The sequence below is a fragment of the Artibeus jamaicensis genome, unplaced genomic scaffold (genome assembly GCF_021234435.1).
Source record: "Artibeus jamaicensis isolate MK-2021 breed Jamaican fruit bat unplaced genomic scaffold, CSHL_Jam_final scaffold_286, whole genome shotgun sequence".
Taxonomy (NCBI): Eukaryota; Metazoa; Chordata; class Mammalia; order Chiroptera; family Phyllostomidae; genus Artibeus; species Artibeus jamaicensis.
The window spans coordinates 276574-297911 of record NW_026522034.1 but is presented as its reverse complement, the minus strand read 5'-3'; the positions used below and the strand labels follow the sequence as shown (position 1 = coordinate 297911).

Genomic DNA, 21338 nt, shown 5'->3' with positions numbered 1-21338 from the left:
TCTTCCGCTGGGGCCTGTGTGGTCCGTCTCACTGCTCGCTCCTTCACTGGTTTATCTGCACGTGAATGTGTGGCCACAGTCAGCCCTCAGTGGGTCTGCCCGCTACTCCACACCTGGGATCCGCCCACGGCTGCTGGCGCACCTGGGTTGCACCCCCCCCCCGTCGGTCTGGTGGATCTTTCCTTCCCAACCCCACTCTGCTGCTGGCTCTGCCCCTCTTACCAGTTTGGCTGAAGGGTTCGTCGTTGTCAAACTTCCGTGTAGTTCAATTTTCTGTGGTTTGGCTGCGTTTTTGTTGCTAAAACTTTGTTGTTTTTAAACTTGGTTGTGCGAGAAGGTGCAGTGCTGCCACCTACACCTCCATCTTTGTGGAAGTCCTGCACTCTTTATTTCTTAAAAAATACAGTTTAAAATGAGGTTTTATGCCTATGTTTGTCATATAAGTGACACAAAAATAAATGAAATGGAAAAAATTTGCTTTTTAAATGTGATAAATAAGAACATAACATGTAAAGTATACCCATACCCTGACCACCAGAATTAACTATTAATATTTTGTCAGTTTTTCATTACGAAAGAAGTAGAACATTATAGAATTACATAGGAAATTTCAAAAGTTTTAGGAGCTTTGTGCCAGGAACATTGGAGGAAGATAGATGGGGTGGGTAAAAGTAGGTTTACAGTTCACATGGACCATGGTACAATCATTAATAGATAATAAAGGAATAAAGTCTGTTTTGTGTACTCACAATTGTAAATCTGCTCCCCCGTCTCTTGTATATTTCTTACTATAAAATAACAGTTTGACACAATCTTTTACACAACAAAAAATTTCAAGGAAGTCCAGTTTAGTAATTTTTTCTTTTATCAATCCTGCTTTGGGTATCAAGTCTGAGAACTCTTTGAATAGCTCTAGATCCCAAAGAGTCTATGTTTTGTATTAAGTTTTATGGTGTTATGCTTTGCATTTAAGTCTGTGATCCATTTTGAGTTAAAATTAAGTTGAAAGGAGTGAGTTGTATGTCAAGGTGCTTTTTCCCTCCTAGCCTGTGGATGGATGTTCAGTTTCTCCAGCACCATCTGTGAAAAAAATCTGTCCTCAATTGAATTGGTTTTGCTTTTGCGGCTTTTTGAAAAATCAGTTGGACATATCTGTGTGGATCTATTCCTGGGTTCTCTATTCTGCTCCATTGAGTTGTGTGTGTGTGTCCCTCTGCAAATGAATGCCTCATAGTTCCTTGAAACTTGAGATGGGGTAGTACATCTTGAAACAGTGTCTTCATGTGGGATAGTCCACTTCCTCCACTGCTGGCACGCATCACATGATGATGTTTCAGTTGATGATGGAACACATCATCATACGCAATGGTGGTTTACCATATACCTCTGTCTGTGGCTGGCTGTACTGTCTAGGCTTGTGCAAGAAGTACACACTAGGATGCTTGCACAGTGACAGAATCATCTAGGGACATGTCTCTTGGAACAGGTCTCGTCATTATGTGGTGCACAGCTGAACAGTCTTCTTTCTCCAGATGATTTCAGCTGTTCTAGTTCTTCTGTCTTTCTTTATATCGTTGAGAATAATCTTGTCTATGTTTCCTGGGATTCTGATTGGAATTATATTAAACCTGCATATCAAATAGTGGAGAATGAACATGTTTACTATGCTCAGTCTTTTTTTTTTTTTTTAAGATTTTATTTATCTTTAGAGGGGAAGGGAAGGAGAGAGGGAGAGAAATATCAATGTATGGTTGCCTCTTGTGTGTCCCCTGCTGGGAACTGGGCCTGCATCCCAAGCATGTGCCCTGACTGGGAATCGAACTGCAATCCTTTGGTTCGCAGGCCTGCGCTCAATCCACTGAGCTACACCAGCCAGGGCTACTATGCTCAGTCTTCTAGTTCTTGAACATGCATGTCTCCCTGTGTATTTAGCTCTTACCTTTTTTCATCATTGTGCAGTTTTGGTATGTAAGTCCTATAAATGTTTTGTTATGTTTACATCTAAGTTTTTCTGTGAGTTTTCTTTTTAGTGATTCTAAATGATACTGTACTTTAAATTTTGTTGTTCCTTTACAGTATGTTTTCTTTTTCTTGCCTTATTGCACTGACTAGAACTTCTAGCACTCTGTTGAATGAGAGTTGTGACAGCAGACATCCCTTCGTTGTCCCAAACTTAGAAACTTTTGTTTTCACTAGTAAGTATAATGTTAGCAATAGGTATTTTGTAGATTCTCTTTCTCAAGAAAGTTTCCTCTATTTCTTTGTTTCTGAGAGTTTTTAATCATGGGTGTTCATTTGCATTAGATGGTATGATGATGTGACTTTTCTTCTTTAGTCTGGTAATTGGTTTTCAAATATTGAACCAGCCTTTCACTCCTGGAATAATAAACCCTACTTAGTCATGCTGTATAATTCTTTTTATTCATTGCCAACTTTTGTATGCTAATATTAGCTTTATGAATGGATTTCTAAGTGTTCCCTCATTTTCTTACTGGAAGAGATTCTGTAGAATTGTTAATTCTTCTTTTAATGTTTGGTGGAATTTTCCAGTATAACAATCTGGGCCTGGAGATTTCTGGCAGTTATTTATTTTTTTAATAGGTAAAGGAAGGCCCTGGCTGGTGTAGCTCAGTGGATTGAGGACAGGCCTATGAACCAGAGGATCGCAGTTCGATTCCCAGTCAGGGCATATGTCTGGGTTGCAGGCCAGTCCCCTGCAGGCCAGTTCCCAGCAGGGGATGCATGAAAGGCAACCATACATTGATGTTTCTCTCCCTCTCCTCTAGATAGATAGATAAATAAATAATTTTAAAAAAATAGGTAAAGGACTTTTTAAATTATCTTGTTGGGTGAGTGGTGACAGTTTGTGTTTTTCAGGAAAGTGGCCCATTTTCTCTGTTGTAAAATTTATGTAGAGTTGTTCATTGTATTCCTTTATTTGATTTCTGTAAGGCCAGTAGTGATACCGTGTTTCATTTTTGATGTTAGTAAATTTTGTCCCCACTTTTGTTCTTGGTCAGTCTTGGTACAGGTTTGTTGGTTTTATCGATCTTTTCAAAGAAATGGCTTAAATTTTTTTTCTCCTTTTTCTGTTTTCAACATCATTAATTTCTGCTCCTTAGGGTTTTCATCCTTCCTTTTGCTTTGGGTTCATTTTGCTTTTTTGCCCCTGGTTCTTAGGATGGGAGTTTGGATTATTGAATTGGGACTTTTTATATTCTAATATATGCATTTCGATGCTATACATTTCCCTTTTAGTACTGCTTTAGCTGTATCCAGCCACAAATTTTGATATATTTTTATTTTCAGTAGCTCAGTGCATTTTAAAATTTCCCGTGAGAATTTCCTTTTGATCCATGGATTATTTAGAATTTTTAGTTTTCAGTGTGATTCTGTTGTGGTTGAAGAATATATTCAATGTCATTTTAGTTCTGTTAATTTATGGCCCAGGGTATGGTCTATCCTAGTGTTTGTCCCTTGACACTGGACAAGAATGTGTATTTGCCTCTTAATGGATGGAATGGCATTGTGGACTTTTTTGTTTAGTTCTGTCAGTCATTTAGAGAGGGCTAGAAAAAATCCAAAATTATAACTGTCCTTTTAGTTGTCGGTTTTTGTCTAAAATATTTTGTAGTTCTGTTTGGTGAACACCATACACTTTTAGAATTGCTATGTCTTCTTTTAAAATTACGTGGTACTCTGTCGCTGGAATTTTACTTCCTCTGAAATCCACTTTTTATATTGACGTAACCACTAGCACCTTTTTAAATTAATATTTGTATGACATATCTTTTCTTGTTGATTTATATATTTTTTCCTTTTTTTTTTTTTTCGTTTCGGCTCATTTATATTACTGTACTTGAAGTAAGTTTCTTATGGACAGAATATAGTCAGGTTATGTTTTTAAATCCACTCTGCTGGTCTTTTATAATTGATATATTTAGAGGACTTACACTTAATGTAATTATTGATATGTTAGGACTTTTGTCTAGTTTTCTAGTTCTCTCTTTTTGTGTTTCATTTTGTTTTTTACCTTCCTGTGGATTATTTAAATATCCTTTAAATTTCCATTTTGTTTGTCTATAATGTGTTCGAAATACCTATTTATATATCTTTTTCTAGTAGTTGCCTTAAGGTATTGCTATATATATATATATATATATATATATATATATATACACACACACACACACACACACACACACACACACCTTATTATAGTCTGCTGGAGTTATTGCTACTTTGAAGTATAGAAACCTTAACTGTCTTTATGACCTTCTGTAATATTTCCCTGCTATTTATGATACTCTTGTCTGAAATGTTTTCTTTCCATACACTTAGAAACAAATGAGTGTTACAAATAAATTTTAACTACCAACAATGATTTAGAAAATTTAATATAAGTAAAGCCTATTTGTTATATTTGCCACCCCGCCCCTTTTATAACCATGTTCTTTTATCTCTCTTCCTAATGTTTCAGGGTTCCTTTTATCATTTACTTTCTATTCAGAGAATTTCCATTAATGGTCCTATTAGGGTAGGTCTACTGGCAACAGATTCTCTTGGTTTTATTGTCATCTGGAAATGTCTTTATTTTTATTTTATTTTTTTGCTTTGTCCCTAAAGGATATTTTCACCGGGTATAGGATTCTGGGTTGACAGTTCTTTTCTTTCAGCACTTGAAAAATATCGTGCCACTTTCTTCTGGCCAACATAGTTTGTGGTGATAAATCAGCTGCTATTCAAATTGTTTTCTCCCTATTATAGGTAAGGTCTCTTTTTCTCTGTCATCAAAATTTTTAATTTGTCTTTAGTTTTCAAACGTTTAATTATGATGTGGCTTGGTGTGGACTCCTTTAGGTTTGTCCTGTTTTGGTGTATTTGAGGAGTTTTCAGCCATTCTTTCTTAGAGTACTTTTTCAGTCTCATGTTCTTTGTCCTTTGCTTCCATGACCTTGAGGGTTTTTTTTTTCTTTCAGTTTTAATATTTTCATTTTTTTAATGTTTTGTCTGTTAAATTTTTCTTTTTCTTTGCTGAGGCTTTCTGGGGTGTGTGTGTGTGTGTGTGTGTGTGTGTGTGTGTGTGTGTGTTCATTTATCTCAAGCATGCTTGTAATGTCTCATTGAAGCATTTTTACCATGCTTGCTCTGGTTTGATTAGGTCGTTCTATGTTCTGTCATCTCAGTGTTGGAATTTTTATCCTTTTTTTCATTTTGTTTGAAGTCTTCCCTGGTTCTTGATATTAGTGATTTTCACTTGAAACTGGATATAATTGTATTATGTTGCATTATTTAAGTGGACTGGTTTTGCTGACTGTCTCTAACAGGGAAAGTGCAGGGCACGATCTCCTCACTGCCAAGGGAGGTCAGAGTTCAGGTTCCCCTTGAAGGTCAGCTGGATGAAGGTGGCAGTTTTGGCTTTCTGTGTGTCTCCACAGTGACCGCATGGAAGTTGACCTCATGATTGCTGGGAGGTGGTAACAGCCTTGACTGTCCTTGGCCTCCTCTGACATCATTCCCAGAAGGGATGTGGAGAGCCACCTCCTATGAGGGGTCGAGGTGGAAGTCAAGGCTCTGCTTTTGCTGTCTGCTGACACCACAGGATGAGGGGGGAGGAGGAGGTCCTGCTGCCCAGAGGGGACAGAAGTCCCAGCTCCCTCTTAGGCCTTCTCCGGTGCTACCACCTTGCTAGGGATATTGGACCCCCCTCAACTCCCCACAAGGGGGAGGTCTAGGTCTCCTGATTGTTAGCCTTTGCTAACAAAGGCACTTGTGTTTCTTGGTGTTTAGCTGGAGCAGAGCTGTTACTACCTAAAAGTTTTGTCTTGTTAGGCAGTCCTTTGGCTTTTATTGGCATTTAAAAAAATATTTATTTATTTTTAGAGAAGGGGAAGGGAAGGAGAAAGTGGGAGAGAAATATCAATGTGTGGTTGCTTTGCTTCACAGGCCCATGCTTAATCCACTGAGCTACACCAGCCAGGGCTTGTTAGCATTTTTTTTTCTGCACTCATTGGTATTTAGATGTTGCTAGCTTCCTCAGCTCCTGTGTCTGGGACATTGAGGCAAAAGTTAAACCCAGGGAATTCATCACTATGATGTTCCTCAGGACCTGGGGTCTTTAGCTACTCCACCTCCTCACTGCATTTCAGGCTCTTAACATCTGCTTACACATGAGGTCCAGGGATTTTATTTATGTTTAGTGAGAGGAATCGGGAAAACTTACTCTATCCTTCCACAAGTGACTTCTGTCATTCACTTCAAGGTCATGTTTCAGTTTCAGAATTGTGTTGTCATTAACTTTATCCTGTTTGCATGGGTGTGCACAAGTAGGTTTACAGTTGTAAGTATGCAAGTTTATTTTTATATTATTATTAATGTGTTTGTATTTATTTGTGTTACAACTGTAAACCTCCTTTTTCCCACCCCAGTATTTTATTTTTCTATGCAATGAAGGGCAGATTAATTTTAAATTTAAAGGAATCCCAAAAAGCAGGCAGACGTTGGGGGAAATACTCTGGCTTTGGCTGTATTTATAGTCATAAATAGATACAGGTGTTGGGGGGTGGTTTTTAATTCATAAAGAAAGGTCTTAGAAGGGAGGGTCACATAGTCGTAAGTAATCAGTCGCCTCTAAATATTTTTGCATGAGAGAGTAGTGAAAAGAACATTGACACAGGTCTGGTTAGAGTGGGCTGCAAACCTGGTACTGAGAAGTTTGTAGTTGACTTCATTTTTCAAGCTCTCTTGAACAGGTGGTCCTCTGAACTCGCAGGTCGCAGCTGTGCCTGCCTCACAGCACTGGGACTACATGAGAGTCTCGGGGCTTTCGTAGCTGTGAGGGACTGTGCACATGTGAGGTGTGGGGCTTCTGCAACTGTCTTCCTGCAGAGACGGGCTCTGCACCTGCAGCAGCACGTTCGTACCTTCGTAATTCTCAGAACCTTTTCCCCTTCCATGTAATTCAGCTGTGCAAAGGCCACTCTGCTACTCACGGAGCAGGGCACTTCATCTCACAAAGCTCCGTGTTTGCCAGCCTCCTCTGTTCCAAGCTGGCTTTCTGTTAGGTCCTTTCCCTTGGTCCTCATTCTGCTACTGGAGTCCAGTCTTTCACAAAAGAAGAGAAAGCGAAGACCTTTTCTCTCTGGGCTGTGCTCATTCTGCTGGTCCACATCCTTTTGTTGTTGTTGGTTTTCATTTAGCATGGTTAAGATGTTTTGTCATTTCAGCTGCCTTCAATCTGTAGAACTTACTAGTCTTTAAGTCGAACTAAGGCACCACCTGTGTGGTGCAAATAGGCGCTACAGTAAACAGTGCAGTGTGGTGTTTTGTCTCATGTGCGTGAGACGTTCTTCTGAGCGGATTGGGACTCATACATGTCAATCATTTCTTTTACTTTCACTTTTGGCAATTAAGAAACAGTCACTGGATTTATAGGTGGGTCACAGCCCTGGGTTTTTCCCCTTCTTTAGTGACTTATTCTTAAACCAAGTCTGCTTCCTCTGTTCAGTAGAACTTTTTAAAGACTAGGTGCTGGACTATATTTGTTATTTAGGAAGTCTTCTTGTTAGCTTTGTTGTGTTCCTGAATTTAGATTCTCTGACTTACTCCACTGGCCATTACCTTTATTGTGCCCAGTCCTCCTCTCTGCTCCTCCCCAGTCGGTGTTTGCTCACTTTGGTCACTGAGAGTGCTGAGGCAGGGCGCCAGGGGCTCTCTCCCACATTGGCATCACCCAGCAATAATCGTTTTTGAATGGATACTCTGTAGAACATAGTGTAAATCATTATCACTCTTCACATCAAAAACAGAAAAAATATTTTCCCTAGTATGTTACTAGTAACTATGCATTGTTATGAATTATTTGATGATTTGGGTGTATTTTTCAATTTTGAAATATTTTAGTACTTGGTTTCATTTTACCTATTTTAAAAATATTTCCAGGAAATCCACTTACCCAGGATATATTGAACCTCTATCTGGAACCAGATGGAACAAAAAGGCTACTAAACTATTTGCTTGATAATTTGGCAGGTACTGCAAAAAGAAGTAAGTGGTCACTTGTTTAAACCATGTTTTTAGGAAGACATGTAAGAATATTGCTTAATTTTGTGTTTTATATTCAACTAGTTTCAACGGAACAACCACCTCCAAGATCTTGGATTATGTTACAAGAACCAGACAGAACAAGGCCTACTGGTTGGTAGCCTTTTTTTTTTTTTTTTTTACTTTTTTGCTTGATCTTTATAAACCTAACAATACTGTTGGCGTGCTTTTAGATGATGGTTAGTGTTAACAGTGGGACGCTCACAGTCCATCTGTTGGGGAGATAATAATGAAGACTTAATTCCTACTCACCTGGCCTCTCAACCGGAGGTGACTGTCCCCAGGGGACATTTGGCAATATCTGGGAGCATTTTGAGTGTCACAGCTGGGGAAGTGATGCTCCGGAGCACCTCAGTGCACAACATAACCCCCATAGCACAGTTTACCCACCCACGATGGCGGAGGTGCCTTTGCGGAGAAACCAGTCAAGTATTGATCAAATTCAGTTATGATGACTGTACAAAAATCTTCTTATATTGGAAGTTTCTAAACCCTAGTAGGTTCCAAATGTATTTGATACTGCAGAATTGTAGGACAGCCACAGCACTTAATTAAGAGAGAGATTGAATTAAGACCTTTAATCTCCTTTTAACTTAAATTGTACGGAAATAGTTTGGGAGCTTGTGTGATAGGTATAACAAGATTTGGTCTGTGGTGCTCTTACCCTTTATCCATTGAGCAAAACATACCTGTCAGATTTCCACATTCCGTGTGAATGGTGGATGAAGTGGTGGAGTGAGCACAGAAATGAGGAGCCCTGGGCTTAGAGGCTGAGGGCTCGAGATCTTAGTGTCTTAGCTTTCGAACCTTTCGTATGTACCCCTGGCAGGTAACACACTGTTTCCTAATATGTTCGTGTGTCTGTCCTTCCTCACACGACTGTATTTATATCCACCGTGTCTGGCATAGGGTAGGTTTTCAGTGAATATGTATTGAATGAATAAATTCAAATTTAGCATTTAAGTGAACACTGTTGAAAAGTAATTGTGTGCTTTTTTTTTCTGCCACTGTTTAATAAGTAAAGTTATCTTTCCTACAGCTTTGTTTTCTGTCATGTGCTATAACGTTCTTTGTGATAAATATGCGACCCGCCAATTATACGGCTACTGTCCATCATGGGCACTAAGTTGGGATTATAGGAAAAAGGCCATTATTCAAGAAATTTTGAGCTGCAATGCTGACATCATAAGTCTTCAGGTAAGTCATCATAAGAGTATTTGTTTAAATTGCACAAATGCCCCAACGTTGATTAAAGCAAGGAGCAACCTGGAAATGAATTGCATTGATACATTCATTTGAAGTCCTGCCTTTAGCAATTCTTTTTCTTTTTTAAAAGACTTTGGCCCTGGCTGGTGTAGCTTAGTGGATTGAGCACAGGCCTGCGAACCAGAGGATTGCGGTTCGATTCCCAGCCAGGGCACATGCCTGGGGTGCAGGCTGCTTCCCAGCAGGCCAGTTGCCAGCAGGGGATGCAGGAAAGGCAACCAAACATTGATGTTTCTCTCCCTCTCTCCTTCCCCTCTGTAGATGAATACATAAATAAAATCTTAAAAAATATATATATAAGACTTTGTATATTTTTAGAGAAAGGGGAAAGGAGGGAGAAAGAGAGGGAGAGAAACATCGGTCGATTGCCTGTCGCACGCCCCCAACTGGGGGGCCTGCCCCGCATTGCAGGCATGTGCCCTGACCAGGAATCAATCTGGCGACCCTTTGGCTGGCAGTCCAGGGCTCAGCCCCCTGAGCCACACCATCCAGGGCAGCAGTTCTTAAAATAGTGGTTTTTTCTGTTTTCAGTGAATCCTGTGAGCATTCCCTGCCTGCCTTGTTCTGTAGCACTGTGTTGCCAAATTAAGCAGATGGGTTAAGCTGGGTTTTAAGCATTTGCTATGACAGCTAAGTACTCACCTTTCCCTCCCTAATGCCCCTACACACTGTTTTTGAGGTGGGTGGCAGTGTTACTGAAATTGTGACGTTGTGGAGATGATTTTGTTTTATTACCAGTGATAATGCAATAATCAGGGCGAAGTGGAAAGAGCATTAAGCCTGGGTGCACAGTAACTTTGGGTTCTTAGTCTATATCATAACTGACATCTCATAACTAACCAACCTCACCACAGTCCCTCTCTCCCGGTGGCCTGAAGTTAGCATCTGTGAAGTTCCTTCTGCTTCTCTGATTCTTGTTCTGCATCACCCCTAAAGTAGAAGGAAATGTACATACATAAAGATGTATGTCTGTTCGATCTTTACTCCTAAACAACAAAGATTGACTTTGTCATCTGGTATCTGTCAAGTGGACAAGTAGGTATTCTGATTGGTTTCAGATAAATTAAATTGAGAAGATAGTACTTCATTCTTAACACTGCAGATCAGTATTTTGAAATGATTTTAAGTCTCCACCTGTATAAAGTTAATACATGTGACTGATTTTGTCTTTTGAAATAACTTTGCTGTTTACAATTTTTCAGGAGGTTGAAACAGAACAGTATTATAGTTTTTTTCTGGTAGAACTGAAAGAACGTGGCTATAATGGATTCTTTAGTCCTAAATCTAGAGCCAGGACAATGTCAGAACAAGAAAGAAAGCATGTTGACGGCTGTGCAATATTCTTTAAGACAGAAAAGTAAGTCATTTAATTTTTAAAGCAGAAAATTTTCCTCGCAAGGTGGGGACCAAGAGTATGGAAATTAGTTGGAAAGTAAGAGAATGAAACATTATATTATCACTTAAGAAAACAATACTTCTGACTTAAACAATACTTTTTGTTTGGAATCATCAGAAGTAATCTTGTTTTGGAGACACATTGGAAGTACTGCTGTTTCTTAAGTTGTTTGCTGGGATTTCACTCCAGTCGTTAATTGAAACACCGTGCCTCCAGGGTTGTGGAGGGGTTCTTAGACCCATACTTGGGAAAAGAAAGTTTAAAAATTACAAGATGAAGTATTCCAACACAAAACCTAAACAGAAGATGACACATTAAGTTGTAAAAATTGAAATCAAGATGTTATTTGTATCAGTAACAGACTGAGAAGAACTTTAAACGGGTATGGGATGTCGATTTTCTATAATGTGATGTACATGCCATTATATATCTGTTAAGGAAATTTGCAAAATCTGCATTTGTCACAAAGCTAAAATCCTGGGTTTCGTGTGTGTGTGTGTGTGTGTGTGTGTGTGTCTTGTTTTAGATTTACTTTGGTTCAGAAACACACTGTGGAGTTCAACCAGCTGGCGATGGCGAACTCAGAAGGATCGGAGGCCATGCTGAACAGAGTCATGACGAAGGACAACATCGGGGTCGCCGTGCTGCTGGAGCTGCGGGGCGAGCTGCTTGGGATGTCGTGTGAGTGGCCTTTTCACTGCCTGTGAGACTGACCTCCGAGACTGGATAGGAAAAAATAACACTATTATTACATGATCGTCGTGTAATAATAGTGTTGTCTAACACCTGAAGAAACTCAGTGAGAATATAAATCTTTCCTAAATACCGTGTCCCATTTTCTCTGCCAAAAAGCTGAAGATGAGAAATCATTGCCAAGAAAAGTATTTCAAACCTTGAAAGGCATAAAGCCAAATTAAAAAACACTTCTTTTGTTCCCAAGGGTTTTTCACATCAAAGAAAGGTTGAAGTAGTAATTTGTTAAAATAACTTCTCAGAGAGAACTCCATGTACTTTCTATAATTTCTTGGCAGCGAGGATATTCTGTAAGCTAACTTGTCTTCCTGACCTACTTGTAAGCATTATTTGAAAGGTCTCAAGTTTTGGAGAAATCAGCCACTTACTTCAAATGACAAAGGGTAATTTAGAGTGATCATCATGCTGAGAAGTGAAATTTTTGTTACCCAGGGAACAGTTGGCACTGGGGCCATTTAACCTGGAGGATAGAAGGATGAAGGATGGAATGTCGTGGCCATCCTAAATATAGCTGACGAAAGGAATGTAGGTCTCATTTTTTGAGGGTCAGTGGAGTACGTCTAAGCTGAGATCAGAGGCTTCGAGGAGACACCACTATTTAAAAACAAAAACAAGGTGTCCCAGATAGAATGAGCTGTCTTTGATTAAGTAATGCATACTCATTGCTGAAAGTACACACGCTGAAGTTTCAATGTCTGTTTCTCCGGTTTGTTGTAGGGTAGGCTCAGTCATCAGGTGAGAGATTGTTAGGTAAATTTTAGGGTCCTTTTTTGCCCCTAAGACTCCAAGGAGATACTCCTTGCTTTCAGACTCGGAGATCGTGTGCGCTCACAGACAGGTTCTGTCCATTTTCTTTGTATCTGCTGCAGCTGGAAAGCCGCATCTGGGAACAGAGAGACAACTCATTCTCGTGGCTAATGCTCATATGCACTGGGACCCTGAGTACTCGGATGTGAAGTTAGTGCAGACGATGATGTTTCTCTCGGAAGTGAAAAACATTATTGATAAAGCCTCACGAAGCCTCCAGTCCAGTGTATTGGGAGAATTTGGAAATATTCCACTAGTGTTGTGTGCAGATCTCAATTCTTTGCCAGACTCTGGTAAGAAAAAAATGTCATTTTTATTTTTTAAAGATTTTATTTATTTTTAGAGAGGGGGGAAGGAGGGAGAAAAAGAACCAGCGAAACATTGCTGTAAGAAAGAACATTGACTGGTTACCTCTCCTACTGTCCACCTGCGCCCCCAGACCAAACCCACAACCCAGGTGTGTGCCCTGACCAGGAATCAAATCGGCAGCCTTTCGCTTTGTGAGACAATGCTCAACCAACTGAGCCACACTGGTCAGGGCAGAATGTTAGTTTATGTAGAATGCTTTTAGACTTGAATGTTTTTATAATGTCTTGTTTCTGATCATTCCAAAGTTAGTGAAAACAAATGCAGTTTGTAGTGGCAGCCAGGAATCCGGTTTAAAATTCCTTGTGTGGAATAGGGATTACATTTTGAAAATGAAAGGGTGCCATGAAAACCTCAGGAGAAAGGACATTAATCATCTTTGATTAAAAACGCATAGGTAATAACAAAAGAACTTATTAAAGAACATATAATTAGGTTTCATTATGCTCATATTACATAGGGGTTGACAAAAGTAGGTTTATATCTGTTCATATGGAAAGTAATATAATTAATCAATTCTACAGGAATAAACTCTGTTTTGCATGCATGCACACTGTAAACTTACTTTTGCCCACCCCTGCATATGCGTGTGATCCAAACTCTAGGGGCTCTGAGCCCGCTTCTTTGGTATTCCAACGAGTGCTATCCAGTTACAGAATTTCAGATTTGGGTGGTCTTCATTAGAAAAATCCACCTAAGGTGGAAATTAAAATCCTTCATTTATATAGATCAGGCAAGTGATTTAAAAAAAAAAAAGATTTTATTTTTATCACAAAGTAGAAGAATAGAGAAAGCTTTATTCCTGCATGTTTTTCCATGGATGGTTGTGTTTAGGAAATTGGGGAAATGGTGCTCATTGTTGGCGAACTTGCTCTGTTACCAACTGGCATTCTCTTCCGTAGTTGCCTTTATATAATGATTCCGTGAGTACTAATCTTGGGATATACCAAGCAAATAATTTAGCATAAGTAGAAATCTACATATTAAGATGTTGATTGTGGTATTAACTCTTTTTAAAAAGTAGAAATAGCCGGAGGTGTTTTTGTTGTTGTTGTTTTAAGAAAATGAGAAACTAGTTTAACAAATGTTATACACCAGCCCTGCCTGTGGTATTGTGCGACCATTTCAAAAAGGTCATTGAGAGGACATAAAAGTTCATGCGAAACAGTAAAGCAAAACATAAAATGTTCAGTATACTGTTATTAAAACCGTGTAAAATAGATTTAGGCAAGTCTGGCAAACGTATAAAGCCATTTTAGAAAGTGGGCATATTTTATGCATAGTTATGTTTTGTAGAAAGTATAACTTTGTACGGTGTCATACTTGACAATGGAAAAGTCCCTTTATCTTCCTTCCAGGTGTTGTGGAGTATTTGAGCACTGGTGGAGTAGAAACGAATCATAAGGACTTTAAGGAACTGAGATATAACGAAAGTCTTACAAACTTCAGCTGTAATGGGAAAAATGGGACAACTAATGGAAGGATCACGCATGGTTTTAAGTTAAAGAGTGCCTACGAGAGTGGCCTGATGCCTTACACAAACTACACGTTTGATTTTAAGGTGAGCTTTTTGACATCAATGAACTTTTAAACTTCTGTTGTTTTTTTTGTTGTTTTTTTAAGGAGAATCTTGCTACTTTGTCATGTCTTTAAAATATGAGTATGTGTTCACATTAGGCCATATTGAGTTCGTATGTGTTGGAATCATTTCCAGGGTAAGAAATCAGATGAAATAATCATAGGAAGTCCTGAGTTAACTGTCTCACCTTTTGGGGGTAATTATGTTTCTCATAGACTCAGTACTGGCGGCTGGGTTTGCAGGGCCACCGTACAGCAGGTCCCAGAGAACGTTTGTTCTCTCAACGTCATTTCACTACAGTGTTGATGGTGCCACGGGAACTTAGCTGTTTATATCAACTAGCCTGTATTAACATTGGTTTCATTGTATATCATTTTGTTTCAAGCTGTCAAGTGTGGACTTACTGTATCTAAGTTGGTGTCAGTTAGGGAGATGTATTCAGTCCCTAATGTTAATTTACCTGGAAGCTACTCCTTAAGTGAGAAAATTTGGTTTATTGGCCATTTCAAGTTGCTAGAATATATTTATAGGCCTTACAGTTAACAGCCCACAGTGTGAGCCTTTCATTAGTGAGTCTTCTCATTTTTGGTATCAGCAGTTATTTAAGGGCTTATGTTCAATTGTCTTTTTTAGCCACTTTTGCATTTCTGCTTTCTTCAATCCTACTTTTTCCACCTCTAACCTGCTGGAACTAGAATCATTCAAGTTAGATCGTCTGCTAGACTGCAGACAACTAGTGTTGACTGGTTTTTAATTTCAGCAGTGAGAGCCTTTTAGACTTGTTAAAATTTTTTGAAAATTGATGGTTTTTTAATTTGACTTTGGGGGATCCCCAGTACTCTAATGATTGAATCCTGGGAACAGATGAGTGTGTCAAGTTGAAGAGAGGCTGGAGTAGACCCAGGAAAGCTGACATGTAAATGACAATAACCAGAGAGGAGCAAAACCAGGACTGTAGGAGCTTAACTGCCAAGGAAATAAGGCCTTTTCTTGGAAAGAGGAGTGAGGAGGAAGCTTCAGGAAGATGTGGGTGAGAGCGGTTTTCCTGGAGAGCTGGGTGGAAAGAGTAGCGTGCATGGTTGATGAGGTACTACCAACCAACTTGGAGGTTCTTAAAGAGGTAAGGGTGATAACCAAAAGGCGGGAGACATTGGGGATTTTCCCCTCTTTTTCCTGTTTATGTGTAGACATAGAAAGGGGACATTTAAATGTGGTTGCATACTTTCGGCCAAGAACATAGAGCAGAGAGGCGAGTTACAGGGAGGACAGGGCAGACCACGAGGTGCTGGGCTGTGTTTGCCAGGTGCCGCTGAGGACACGTAGGGCAGGGACAGCCTAATCTTGGCCACATAAACGAATGTGCAGTGGGTGCACATGGGCAAGGGAAGAGAATTGGAGGTGGTGGGAGGTATTAAGTGGGTGATGAAGGTCTTTGGAAAGTGATTGAGCTTGGCACTTGAAGGTTGAGAAGGAATTAACCGGGTGACAAATAGAAAAAGTGTTTGACGCAGGAGTGCAGCATGTATGAAAGCCCTGGGCAGGAAGGAGACTGGCACATGTGAAGAATGTGCCCCAGTTCATAGCCCCTCCCCCGCCCTCACCCCCCAGAAAGGGTAGTGAGCAAAAAGAAGCATAGACCATATCATGAAAGATCCTTTAGGTCTCATGAAAAATTCTGGAAGGATCCAGATAGGAGGAAGAGTATGCGATTGCCATGCCTAAACTGTCTGCATTCTGTGGGATTTGACAATTGGGGGACCATTTGTGTTAGGCAACGTAGTACTGCCTGTTCCCGCACACTCCTGAGTTTCTTTGTTTACCAAACATGATTGTAAGGGTATGTTTTAAGAGCCTTGAGTATTTTGGAATTGTCTTATGTGGAATCTTGTCTTTTATTTCCTTCTGATTTTCAGGGTATAATTGACTACATCTTCTATTCTAAGCCTCAGCTGAACACATTAGGCATCCTGGGACCTCTGGACCACCATTGGCTAGTTGAAAATAATATCAGCGGCTGCCCGCACCCACTCATCCCCTCCGACCACTTCTCACTTTTTGCACAACTGGAGCTCTTACTGCCTTTCCTGCCCCAAGTTAACGGCATTCACCTTCCCAGCAGGAGGTAGTCAAGTACCTTCAGAAGATGACCTCAATTTCACTTGTAAACTTATATAAAATCTGAATATAGGGGAGTGAGGTATGGCCACTAGGGATTTTTTTTTCTTGATGATGATTTGAGTTCTCAGTCTGATTATTTCATAAGGATGTAGTATGAAAGCCAGGTGCTAGCAGTGGACAAATTCTGAGCCCAGTATGCTTTATATACTGTCAGACAGGGATCGGCATGTTCGCGCCTGTCTTTAATTTGTTACAAGTGGTTTTCCTGTTTCTTCTATCCAAAATAATATTTTCATGCCTTGAAATAGGAAAATGTGTGAACAGCGTATTCTCTTTGCACAGAAATCTGTAGCACTGCTTTTTTGAGGCCAGTAATAACATCCAGAGACCAATCGTTCCATACTTTACTCCCTCCTTTTTCAGACGTGTTTGTAAAATAACAGAATTTGAATTTAGCCTTTATGATTGTATATGATCCACAGAAGACCTGATTTATGAAATTTTGTACTAAAAAATCAGATTTGGAAATGATTGTATTGTAAACTAAGGCTAAGGTGTTTTTTTTTTGTTTTTGTTTCTGTTTTTTGTTTTTTACCTGTTTCATGTATTTTAAAGGCCAGCTTGTAAAAGAAGTTGCAACAGACTTTCTCTGCTGATGATTTGCACTGTTAGGGTTTTCTTGGCCCTTTTGTACTACTTTGTTTTTAAATGGAGAACATTGCTTTTTAAAACTGTTTAAAGCTTAGGACATTTTTTCGGACCAGAGGTAACCTTATTTGTGAATTCCTGGGTTTTTACAAAAACTATCTACCAGGACAGATGAGCTGAGCAGTGATGATCTGTAGGCATTTATGGACTGAATGTAATGGTTGATATTTGTACATTCTGATATTTTTAAACTTTTAACTTTTTTAAGTTAAAAAATTACAGCTGCTTAGGTACAGCTTTTTAACTGCTTTCTGAGACACCTCCTGTCTATCTCCACCGTGCCTGCCTGAACTGTCCTCGCCGAACATTGCCTGTGCACGCAGAGGGGGTCTGTGCGTCCTCTTTTACAGTTTGTAGATGCTGTCGAACATTCGTGAGAGTTTTATGAAAACGCTTTTGTACGAGCTGTGACTTTCTTCCCGTTGAGAAGCATTGAAATCACATTTCGGAACCTGTTCGCGGGGTGGTGAACCCCTGGGCCTGTGCTCCCCAGACCCACGCGCTGCGTCTCGGTGTCACCGCACAGTGCCGTCCCCGGAACGCCGCTATCATGTGATTCTCCTGTTGTCCGTGTGGTCCCTGGGTCTCCATGTTTCGTTTTTTAATCATTCCTCTTTTTTTCTTAAATAATTTTCCATTTTTGAAGCAGTATAAATGAGATGTATTTTCAAAACAGGTCCTTAAGACAGTTCTTCAGATCATTTTTTAAGTGACAGTCATTTTAATACGTCAACCAAGATGAAAGTTACATTGTACCCTGTGTGTTTGCCCATAGTGCCATTAGTAGATGAGAAATTGCAGCCAGCTCTACTTTTGCAAAGTTAACTTGTATATATTCTGGTCGCATTCATTTACTTTTGTCTCAAAAATCAAATGAATTCAGAGGGAAGTTGTTGCGCCTGCTTTTGTTTCAGCTGCAGGCAAGGGAGCAGCAGCAGGACACGGGGTGAGCCCGAGGGGAAATCGTAGTTAATGATCGATTTTTACAAAGGAATGAGTCATTTTGGATAATGACTTAAAATTTTATGAAAAAATGTTCAGCACTTAAATGTGCTTATTCTGTTTTTAAGAGAAAATAAAATTTACATACTGCTTAAATGAATGAAAAAAAATTTTTTTCTTTAAAAAAAATTTCTCCTAAAACTGTTGATCTTGAATCTTTGGGACCTGGTTTCTTCTTTAAGATTTTTTAAAGATTTTGTTGTGATGGATTTTTTTGCTTTTTGCTTTTTGCTTAAGTTGTGCTGACACCAAACATGTCCAGTTTATAATCAGTACATTGAATAGTTGGTATTATTGATGTAAAACCAATGCATAACTTTTAATGGGTTTTTTTGTTTTATTTTTTATAAAGTGTGAATAAAGGTGTGTTTACTCATTTTTCCTAAACACTGTGTTGTAATGTGCATCATGACAACGTCCAGCAAGGGCGAGCTGGAGCTGGAGCTGGTCGGACTGAGAAGACAAAGGAACTAACTGCGTGTCCTCTGATCTGCGCTGTGGGCACCAGGTCAGAGAGCTTCATGGAAGGGGCGGGAGCGGCACTTAGTCATTCTGTGTTTGTTCGCGGAGGATGTGTTCTTTTCATAGATGCTGGAACTAGAGTGCACTTGTTAGATGCTAAAGGTTTGAGCTTTACGGACAATGTTTTCATCTGTATTTGTTATCGTCTTCACTATATTCTAATTGGGGGGCAGGATGGTAAGACACAACGGCCTGTTATGTCTCGAAAATATTTGTTCTTGCCTCTTGGGGGCCCACTGTGTCGTGTGGGTCCCTTTGAGCAGCTTCTCCACCTTCCCGAGATAGTGATGAATTGAACCGAGAGTGTAGATTTACAACTGTAACCTTCAAAAGAGAAAGAAATATTTTGGGTCTGTAGGGAATAAACAATAACACCAAAATAGATTGTGATACTTTTGTTAAACAAAGTTTTGTGTTTTAAATATTTCTATGTCCTGAATAATTTCCAATAATCTATACGCCCTAAAAATGCAATGAAAAGCTAGTACGTTGTCACAGTATAGATTTTTTTCAAAGATTCTGTAACAAATACACTTAATGTGGTGTTGCCATACTGTAATTTCATTGTTCTTGCTGGATAAATCCATCTTACGAATGTTTTACAGAAAACTTAGACTGTGTTTTCTGTTTTAATGATCAGAAATTCAGAGGCACTCAGTTCCTTGCTGTAAATCTCTTGAAGTACAGTTTACCCTGTTAGTGGTAATTATTTATACTTTGAGGATTTAAATTATGCTCATAAAAATTAATTTGTGGCATAATTTAAACTAAAGATGTAGATATAAAATGTTGGTTGCAACTTGAATCATCCTAGAAGATAGGCAAGGAACATGTCCAAGAACTGTATAGTTTTATTTTTACCTGATTTGGTGACAGCCAGGAAAACTTGAGTTAGCACTTTGAAACCTGAGGACATTAATAATAGGGTGAATGCACTTCTAAATGTTGAAATTAAAATTTCAAAGCTCTTCTGATATGCAGGTTTTCACTAATAAATTTCAGCTTTAGTATTCCTTTTTTTTTTTTTTTTTTTTTTTTTACTATTTAAACTCATGGAATTTGTTTCCATAGTGATTTTTAAGGTTTGGGGTCATGTCGTGTAAGGACAAAGCCACCCGAGGCAAGGCCATAGCAGCAGCTTGTTCTCTCAGTGGACCGGTCAGAGTGCCCAGAACAAAGGCTGCAAATGGTTCTCAAAGCACACCTTTAGCAAGTGTTTCTCCCACCCTAAACGGTATTTCAGGATGTTCACTTTCCTCTTCTCGTTGGTTACATAAATTTTAATAACCAGTGTGTTGAAGTAGTATCTAGTTTTTATTCACAGTACATTATGTTGTGTAATGCACTGGACTAATTTTTGTTTACCATTCATGTAACGAAACCCAGCACATTATCTGCACTAAAGCTCAGAGAATGTCGCATTTGCCTAGGCAGCTCTTTGATAAGGGTGATGGGAGACTGAGTATGTACCTATGGACCAGAGGTGACAAGGGCTTTTACTGTTCTTTTCAGCGGAACCTTCTTGGTCAAATTGTAACTAGCTAGTATTATATTTATATACAGGGTCTCTTTTCTTTACCGATGTATTTTCCTACTCATAGCCGACCAATAAATTCAATATCTGTTTCAAATATTTTAAGTGTAATTTATATAGCTGTAATACTGAGATTTGAGAAAAAGAAATGTTAATCAGCAGACCACATACTTAAAATGCTAAGTCATCTGGGACAGGGTTACAACTCACCCTTTGAAAGGGAAGAGTGGTTTGGGTCAGGCCATAACATTGTAGAAATGGTATAAACATAAAGATTTCCTTAATGGCTGTGTTATTCTGTGTTAACATCTATATCTTTGCCAAAGTTCAGCTTTATATTTAGGCAACTGATGGTCCTTCTGCATTTAGGATTGTTGTCGTTACCATATACCTCATAATGAGCTCGTAAGTCTTCCATCTTTCGGAAGGAGGTTGACATTTTAAATAAATGCTTTTAAATATAGTAGCGAACATTGTGTTGGTGGGATTATACTAATACATTAAATGTTTTACTTGTTACATGTGTGTTTTATTGTATATAAACTTTTAAAATATGTGACTTCTCAACTCTTCAGGATATTATTATCTCCATTTGCTTTATAGAAATTACTTCTATAACAAATAAATGTAAATTTTTATGTAGAGGCTGGAAAACTTATTTCAAATCAGAAGACAATTTAGATAAAATTAATGTTTGCTGACATGTCCAGTTTTTAAAGTAGGCATTTTCTACCTGTACCTTAATATATAATTTTACCTCTGTAACAGAAGCCTTGTTCTACCTTATAACTGTCAAAAAATACATTTTAAATTGATGAAATATTACTTAAATTCCTAGTTAACGTTCTTTAGAGGAGCAAATACCTAGGGAAACATTAACTGGAATATATTAGAATTAGAACAAAGTTTTCAGATTTTAGGTACTGATGTTTTATATACTGAGAATTCTCTTTTTGGAGTAGTATTTAGGTATTCAAATCTAAAATGATTTTAAAAATAATTCACACATACTGTAAGGACCACATTAGTATATCCAAGTTATATATTACAAGAATCTAGAATTTCACAAGAATTTGAGGAATATTCCTGTAAGTTAACTTCCTCCACATAATAAAATACAACATGTTCTGCGTAAATTGTACCCCAGATGAGTCTAACTGACCAGTCGAAAGCTGGGAATCGGG

General features: G+C 38.8%; 1 protein-coding gene across 5 annotated transcripts in view; it reads left to right on the top strand.

The window, feature by feature from the left end:
- Positions 1-20752, top strand: part of CNOT6 (CCR4-NOT transcription complex subunit 6) — a 58813-nt gene extending 38061 nt beyond the window's left edge. For 2 of the 5 annotated variants that reach the window (XM_053656825.1, XM_037136357.2), the window contains 8 exons: positions 7942-8046; positions 8128-8196; positions 9143-9300; positions 10572-10726; positions 11292-11446; positions 12388-12618; positions 14050-14252; positions 16184-20752. In XM_053656825.1, the coding sequence (XP_053512800.1) occupies positions 7942-8046; positions 8128-8196; positions 9143-9300; positions 10572-10726; positions 11292-11446; positions 12388-12618; positions 14050-14252; positions 16184-16396 (1289 nt within the window). In that variant the 3' untranslated portion in view covers positions 16397-20752. The remainder of the gene's footprint in view (positions 1-7941; positions 8047-8127; positions 8197-9142; positions 9301-10571; positions 10727-11291; positions 11447-12387; positions 12619-14049; positions 14253-16183) is intronic. The other 3 variants (XM_037136358.2, XM_053656824.1, XM_037136356.2) reach the window with 2 other exon arrangements.
- Positions 20753-21338: the final 586 nt, after the last annotated feature.